This window comes from Eriocheir sinensis, chromosome 27 (assembly GCF_024679095.1).
Source record: "Eriocheir sinensis breed Jianghai 21 chromosome 27, ASM2467909v1, whole genome shotgun sequence".
NCBI classification, from domain to species: domain Eukaryota; kingdom Metazoa; phylum Arthropoda; class Malacostraca; order Decapoda; family Varunidae; genus Eriocheir; species Eriocheir sinensis.
The window spans coordinates 10,569,912-10,578,351 of record NC_066535.1 but is presented as its reverse complement, the minus strand read 5'-3'; the positions used below and the strand labels follow the sequence as shown (position 1 = coordinate 10,578,351).

The 8,440-nt window shown below is 48.6% G+C and overlaps 1 protein-coding gene across 1 annotated transcript in view; it reads right to left on the bottom strand.

Annotated features, from left to right (window-relative positions):
* LOC127004282 (glutamate receptor ionotropic, kainate glr-3-like) overlaps positions 1 to 6,689 on the bottom strand; it is a 54,479-nt gene extending 47,790 nt beyond the window's left edge. The window contains exons 1-4 of the mRNA XM_050871844.1: positions 6,588 to 6,689; positions 5,745 to 5,835; positions 1,179 to 1,337; positions 600 to 794 (exon numbers count right to left, since the gene is read on the bottom strand). Coding sequence (XP_050727801.1) covers positions 600 to 794; positions 1,179 to 1,337; positions 5,745 to 5,835; positions 6,588 to 6,610 — 468 coding nt within the window. The 5' untranslated portion in view covers positions 6,611 to 6,689. The remainder of the gene's footprint in view (positions 1 to 599; positions 795 to 1,178; positions 1,338 to 5,744; positions 5,836 to 6,587) is intronic.
* Between the last annotated feature and the right edge of the window lie 1,751 nt (positions 6,690 to 8,440).

Below are 8,440 nucleotides of genomic sequence, written 5' to 3'. Positions count from 1 at the left end.
TCGGCAAATTTAGAAAGGGTGGATTTTAATCCTAGTTCTAGGTCGCTGATATATATAATGAGGACTATGGGTCCCAGCACTGACCCTGTTGCACTCTACTTGTGGCCGGGTGCCGCTCGGAGTCCTGTCCGTTGAGTACAATTCGCTGTTTTCTCCCAGTGAGCCAATCTTTTATCCCGCCGACTTAAGTTTCTTGAGGAGTCTTTCGTGCGGTACCTTTTCAAAGGCTTTTTGAAAGTCTAGATATATAGCATCACTGGGGATGTGATTATCTCAGTTTTCATAGATACCTTGGAAGAAGTCCAGGAAGCTGGTTAAGTATGAGCGCTTATTCCTGAAATCATGCTGAGCATCGGAAATGATGTTGTCTTCAAGGAACCTAACGAGTTTGTCTCTGATGATCTTCTCGAGGATTTTTCCCGCCAACATCTGGGTCATATAGACAAGAAGAAGAAGAAGAAAAAAAAAAAAAAGGAGGAAGAGAAGGAAGAAGAGGAGGAGGAGGGGGGATGGAACAGCTAGGAAACACAAGAATAGCCTACATGAAAACTACAAAAAAAAGATGAGGATAAGAAGAAGGAGAATTAACAAGGACACACACGGATATTAGGAGACCACAAGAAGCTAAGAGAATAGGGTACAAGGATAACAAAGATATAAGAGACTACAAAACGGTTGGGAGGTGGAGGAGAGAAAGAGACTGACCTCGACGTGTTTATCTTCGAGTGTCCGAGATGAATCAAGCAAGTAGCCGCAAACACCACCACCAGTGTTGCCACCTGAAGGGCCCACACCTGAGAAGGGCACGTGGGGAAGGTGGTAACAGTGTAACAGTAGTAGTAGTAGTAGTAGTAGTAGTAGTAGTAGTAGTAGTAGTAGTAGTAGTAGTAGTAGTAGAAGGTTGGTAAGCAGTTAGGAAGGTAGGGTAGGAGAAAACAAAGACAAGGATTAAAAAAAGATGAAGAAGAAAAAAAAGGAGAAAAAAAGACGAAGACGATGAAGAAGGAACGAATTAGGAAAGGAAGAAAGAAAGAATGAAAGGATGGAAGAAAGAAGATGAAGAAAAGAAGAAAAAATAGTAAAAAAAGATGACACCCTTCACCCCTCCCCCACCCCCCCAAAAAAAAGACTAAGAGAAACAAAACCCAAGCAACAGTCCATCCAATCCATCAACTCACCGGGAGGGAGAACGGCTTGAGGAACCCCGTCTCGTCGCTCCTCAGGACGGGCCGCGTGTAGCCGAAGGTGAACTGGTCGACGGTGAACGGGTAACTGAAGGCCACGGCTTGACTCCTCGCCTGGGACACCGTGTAGAGGGACGCTGACATGTCCACCTCCTGCAGGGGCGAAGGAGACGAACTAATTAAGGAGCCATAGAAAGTGTACGTAGTGGTTTGGACAGAGAGATGGAGATGGCGCCACTATAAACACTTGCCTGCACCATGACGGGCCCAGAGTCGGCACAGTGTGAACGGGGCTTTACGGGCATGTGAAAGGGTCAGGCATGTCTTGAAGAAGGGGAAGGATTGGTAATGGGACTGGTGGATAGGGGAAGGGTTGGTAATGGGACTGGTGGATAGGAGAAGGGTTGGTAATGGGACTGGTGGATAGGGGAAGGGTTTGTAATGGGACTGGTGGATAGGGGAAGGGTTGGTAATGGGACTGGTGGATAGGGGAAGGGTTGGTAATGGGACTGGTGTATAGGGGAAGGATTGGTAATGGGACAGGTAGATAGGGGAAGGATTGGTAATGGGACTGGTGGATAGGGGAAGGGTTGGTAATGGGACTGGTGGATAGGGGAAGGGTTGGTAATGGGACTGGTGGATAGGGGAAGGATTGGTAATGGGACTGGTGGATAGGGGAAGGGTTGGTAATGGGACTGGTGGATAGGGGAATGGTTGGTAATGGGACTGGTGGATATGGAAGGATTATTAATGGGACTGGTGGATAGGGAAGGGTTGGTAATGGGACTGGTGGATAGGGAAGGATTGGTAATGGGACTGGTGGATAGGGGAGGTTAGTAATGGGACTGGTGGATGGGGAAGGGTTGGCAATGGGACTGGTGGATGGGGAAGGATTGGTAATGGGACTGGTGGATAGGGGAAGGGTTGGTAATGGGACTGGTGGATAGGGGAAGGGTTGGTAATGGGACTGGTGGATAGCGGAAGGATTGGTAATGGGACTGGTGGATAGGGGACGGTTGGTAATGGGACTGGTGGATAGGGAAATGGTGGTAATGGGACTGGTGGATAGGGGAAGGATTGGTAATGGGACTGGTGGATAGGGGAAGGGTTGGTAATGGGACAGGTGGATAGGAGAAGGATTGGTAATGGGACTGGTGGATAGGGGAAGGGTTGGTAATGGGACTGGTGGATAGGTGATGGATTGGTAATGGGACTGGTGGATAGGGGAAGGATTGGTAATGGGACTGGTGGATAGGGGAAGGATTGGTAATTGGACTGGTGGATAAGGAAGGATTGGTAATGGGACTGGTGGATGGGGAAGGGATTGGTAATGGGACTGGTGGATGGGGAAGGATTGGTAATGGGACTGGTGGATGGGGAAGGATTGGTAATGGGACTGGTGGATGGGGGAAGGCTTGGTAATGGGACTGGTGGATAGGGGAAGGATTGGTAATGGGACTGGTGGATAGGGGAAGGGTTGTTAATGGGACTGGTGTATTGGGGAAGGTTTGGTATTGGGACTGGTGGATAGGGGAAGGATTGGTAATGGGACTGGTGGATAGGGGAAGGATTGGTAATGGGACTGGTGGATAGGGGAAGGATTGGTAATGGGACTGGTGGATCGGGGAAGGGTTGGTAATGGGACGGGTGGATGGGGGAGGATTGGTAATGGGACTGGTGGATGGGGAAGGATTTGTATTGGGACTGGTGTATTGGGGAAGGGTTGGTAATGGGACTGGTGGATTGGGTAAGGATTGGTAATGGGACTGGTGGATAGGGGAAGGGTTGGTAATGGGACTGGTAGATAGGGGAAGGATTGGTAATGGGACAGGTGGATAGGGGAAGGATTGGTAATGGGACTGGTGGATAGGGGAAGGATTGGTAATGGGACTGGTTGATAGGGAAGGGTTGGTAATGGGACTGGTGGATGGGGAAGGGTTGGTAATGGGACTGGTGGATAGGGAAGGATTGGTAATGGGACTGGTGGATAGGGAAGGGTTGGTAATGGGACTGGTGGATGGGGAAGGATTGGTAATGGGACTGGTGGATGGGGAAGGGTTGGTAATGGGACAGATGGATGGGGAAGGATTGGTAATGGGACTGGTGGATGGGGAAGGCTTGGTAAGGGGACTTGTGGATAGGAGAAGGATTGGTAATGGGACAGGTGGATAAGGGAAGGACTGGTAATGGGACTGGTGGATAAGGGAAGGGTTGGTAATGGGACAGGTGGATAGGGGAAGGATTGGTAATGGGACTGGTGGATAGGGGAAGGGTTGGTAATGGGACTGGTGGATAGGGGAAGGATTGGTAATGGGACTGGTGGATAGGGGAAGGATTGGTAATAGGACTGGTGGAATGGGGAAGGGTTGGTAATGGGACTGGTGGATAGGGGAAGGATTGGTAATGGGACTGGTGGATAGGGGAAGGGTTGGTAATGGGACAGGTGGATAGGGAAAGATTGGTAATGGGACTGGTGGATGGGGAAGGGTTGGTAATGGGACTGGTGGATGGGGAAGGATTGATAATGGGACAGGTGGATAGGGAAGGATTGGTAATGGGACTGGTGGATATGGGAAGGGTTGGTAATGGGACTGGTGTATAGGGGAAGGGTTGGTAATGGGACAGGTGGATAGGGGAAGGATTGGTAATGGGACTGGTGGATAGGGGAAGGGTTGGTAATGGGACTGGTGTATAGGGAAGGAGTGGTACTGGTACTGGTGGATAGGGGAAGGGTTGGTAATGGGACAGGTGGATAGTGGAAGGATTGGTAATGGGACTGGTGGATGTGGGTAGGGTTGGTAATGGGACTGGTGGATAGGGGAAGGATTGGTAATGGGACAGGTGGATAGGAAAAGGATTGGTAATGGGACTGGTGGATAGGGGAAAGGTTGGTAATGGGACTGGTGGATAGGGGAAGGGTTGGTAATAGGACTGGTGGATAGGTGAAGGATTGGTAAGGGGACTGGTGAATCGGGAAGGATTGGTAATGGGACTGGTGGATAGGGGAAGGGTTGGTAATTGGACTGGTGGATAGGGGAAGGATTGGTAATGGGACTGGTGGATAGGAGAGGGGTTGGTAATGCGAGAGGTGGATGGGGAAGGATTGGTAATGGGACTGGTGGATAGGGAAGGGTTGGTAATGGGACTGGTGGATGGGGAAGGATTGATAATGGGACAGGTGGATAGGGAAGGATTGGTAATGGGACTGGTGGATGGGGAAGGGCTGGTAATGGGACTGGTGTATAGGGGAAGGGTTGGTAATGGGACTGGTGGATGGGGAAGGGTTGGTAATGGGACAGGTGGATAGGGAAGGGTTGGTAATGGGACTGGTGGATAGGGAAGGGTTGGTAATGGGACTGGTGGATGGGGAAGGATTGGTAATGGGACAGGTGGATAGGGAAGGATTGGTAATGGGACTGGTGGATGGGGAAGGATTGGTAATGGGACTGGTGGATAGGGGAAGGGTTGGTAATGGGGCTGGTGGATAGGGGAAGGATTGGTAATGGGACAGGTGGATAGGGAAGGATTGGTAAAGGGACTGGTATATAAGGGAAGGGCTGCTAATGGGACTGGTGGATGGGGAAGGGTTGGTAATGGGACTGGTGGATAGGGAAGGGTTGGTAATGGGACAGATGGATAGGGGAAGGATTGGTAATGGGACTGGTGGATGGGGAAGGGTTGGTAATGGGACTGGTGGATGGGGAAGGATTGGTAATGGGACAGGAGGATGGGGGAAGGAATGGTAATGGGACTGGTGGATAGGGAAGGGCTGGTAATGGGACTGGTGGATGGGGAAGGGTTAGTAATGGGACTGGTGGATAGGGAAGGTTTGGTAATGGGACTGGTGTATAGGGCAAGGGTTGGTAATGGGACAGGTGGATAGGGAAGGATTGGTAATGGGACTGGTGGATAGGGAAGGGTTGGTAATGGGACTGGTGGATGGGGAAGGATTGGTAATGGGACTGGTGGATAGGGGAAGGGTTGGTAATGGGACTGGTGGATGGGGGAAGGATTGGTAATGGGACTGGTGGATAGGGGAAGGATTGGTAATGGGACTGGTGGATAGGGGAAGGATTGGTAATGGGACTAGTGGATAGGGGAAGGATTGGTAATGGGACAGGTGGATAGGGGAAGGGTTGGTAATGGGACTGGTGGATAGGGGAAGGATTGGTAATGGGACTGGTGGATAGGGGAAGGATTGGTAATGGGACTGGTGGATAGGGGAAGGGTTGGTAATGGGACTGGTGGATCTTGAGACTGTTGCCGAATGCTGCGCCGACGTCGTGACGGGAGTCTGGAGTCGTGAGGGTTAGCACGACATGCTGGCAACTAGTTGGCCGAATGTCCCAGACAGTCGGCAAGACACCAAGACCCCAATAAAACCCCCACCCCCTTTTTGGAGCGTGGGAACCAACTTGTCAAATGGAAAAGTCGCTGGGTAGTCGTGGCCCAAAGTCGGCACAGTGTGAACGGGGCTTTAATCAGAAGAGGGGAACTAATAGAGCCAATAACCTTAATAACATTCAGCTCCATCTCTTTACCTCCCTCCTTCGTACTCACCCCTCTGTTCAGCATGCCCAGGGATCCGGTCCATGATCCGTCAGGGAGTTCGATGCCCCAGTCCGTATCCGAAGCTCTGACCAGTGTGTAGCTGTGGAGGAGAAAGGGTGTTGATAATACTGTTGTTATTATTGCTTTTTTTTTTTTTTTGCCACTTCTACTACTACTACTACTATTATTACTACTACTACTGCTGCTGCTACTACTACTAAGGTTGGAGACGAGGAAGAGAAGGGTGAGAATGCAGGTCCCAAATAAGGCTACACACACACACACACACACTTATGTATCCCGCAAGTTCTCCCCCCCTCCTACACTCCCCGCTCCTCCTACACTCTCCCCCCCTCCTACACTCCCAGCTCCTCCTACACTCTTCGCTACGGGCTCTTTGGTACGGCCAGAACTCCTCCCTCCGTTGAAATACCCAAGCCGAGTAGTTTGCGTTAACAGACCAACAAAAGGCTACGTAGGTTAACCACGGCCAGAATTTCTATCTCCTTCGATGTACCCAAACCCAAAAGCTACGTTAAAGGACTAAAAGAAGGCTACGCAGGTTAACCACGGCTAGAACTCCGCCCTTCCTTGACGTACAAAAACACCCCAAAAGCTACGTTGGACTAAAAGAAGGCTACGCAGGTTAACCACGGCTAGAACTCCGCCCTTCCTTGACGTACAAAAACACCCCAAAAGCTACGTTGGACTAAAAGAAGGCTACGCAGGTTAACCACGGCTAGAACTCCGCCCTTCCTTGACGTTCCAAAACCCCAAAAAAGCTATGTTAACGGACTAAAAGAAGGCTACGCAGGTTAACCACGGCTACAACTCCACCCTTCCTTGACGTACCAAAACCCAAGCTTCTCCGCCATGATGTCCACCACTTCCTTAGCGCTGCCGATCACCTCGAAGGGCGGGGCGTCGTTGAGGATGATAGAAAACGGCTGCCACTGAGGAGATAATGGAGAGGGAGCGTGTTAAGGGGGGGGGTTGCCTTAAAATTAAAACATATACATTCACTTATTCTTGAGATATATAAATAAGGGTTGGGATTTTGTTTTAAGTAATGGGATGTTAATAAAGAGAAGAACAATGGTTTAATGGAAGAGGTACTGAAAGAAAATGAGGTTAGGGTTGCCGGGGGTGAGGTTTAAGAGGGCTACTCTAAAATTAAGGGAAAATGGGGTCAGGGTTGCCTTAATGGAATACTGAAGCGGAAGGAGTTCGGTGGTGGTGATTTCTTTTTGTCGCAGGAAAGGAGGCAGTTCAAAGGCGTAAAAAAAGAAAAAAAGATACATGGTGCTGTTCCTGCAAATAATGTTTGGTAAAGAGTTCAGAACCATTTGGAGAGGTGTCAGTAATCTCTTCTCGAAAGCGTTCAAGTCATAGGCAGGAGGAATGCAGAAAGAGCTGTTCGAGAGTTTATCAGCGAAAGGGATGAAAGAATGAAGATGCTGGTTAACTTTTGCAGTAGGGATTTGGACAGTATAGGAATGAGTGAAAGTAGAAAATTACCATGCCAGTAACGAGAGTGAGGCAATCAGAAGAGTCGTTGGTTCGAAAGGGATGAAAGAATGAAGATGCTGGTTAACTTTTGCATAAGGATTTGGACAGTATAAGGGATGGTGAGAGTAGAAAATTAACGAGAGTGAGACAATCAGTAGAGTCGTTGGTTCGAAAGGGATGAAAGGATGAAGATGCTGGTTAACTTTTGCACAAGGGATTTGGACAGTATAGGAATGAGTGAGAGTAGAAAATTACCGAGAGTGAGACAATCAGTAGAGTCGTTGGTTCGAAATGGATGAAAGGATGAAGATGCTGGTTAACTTTTTCACAAGGGATTTGGACAGTATAGGAATGAGTGAGAGTAGAAAGTATAGGAATGAGTGAGAGTAGAAAATTACCATGCCAGTAACGAGAGTGAGACAATCAGAAGAGTCGTTAGTTCTTTTCATTTTTACGCCCAGAAAGAGTGTGCGTGTGAGCGAGGACAAAGGGAGAGGGCAGACCAAACGAAACGCGTGTGATCTGAATGGAGTTGAATCGCTTCTGATGCGTTCTGAATGCGATCTGAACCTCCCATCTTCCCCTTCCTTCCATCCTCCTTCGCCTCATTTCTTCCCTCTCCTCTCGTGATATTTTTTCAAGGGGCTTTTTGCGGAGGGTGACTTGCCGTTGAAAGGCCAAACAATCTCGTAACATAATTGTATTCATAAAAAATGAAAGTTAAATGTAAGTTACTGAAAGTGTATTAAAGAAAGACTGCGCTATAGGCCTACCTGTTTGACTGACTACCTCGTTTACTGTTTAGGGATGTACAAGACGAATGCATTTTTTGTTTAATGATTGATAAAAAGGAATTTGATCTGATTTGACTGGAATAAGAATGTAGTAGTAGTAGTAGTAATAGTAGTAGTAGTAGTAGTAGTAGTAGTAGTAGTAGTAGTAGCAGCAGTAGTAGTAGTAGTAGTAGTAGTCCACACCATTTATCCCTCTCTATACGTCTACAGTAGTTTTAGGATCTACTTATCGACGACTCGGTAAGGGAAGAGAGATGCGAGTAGCTGAGAGACTGGATGTGGACCAAGAGGGAGCCTACACACACACACACACACACACACACACACACACACACACACACACACAGCGTCCTCTTAACTTCTAAACCTCTTAATCCTCTTCTAGACCTCTTAATCCTCTTC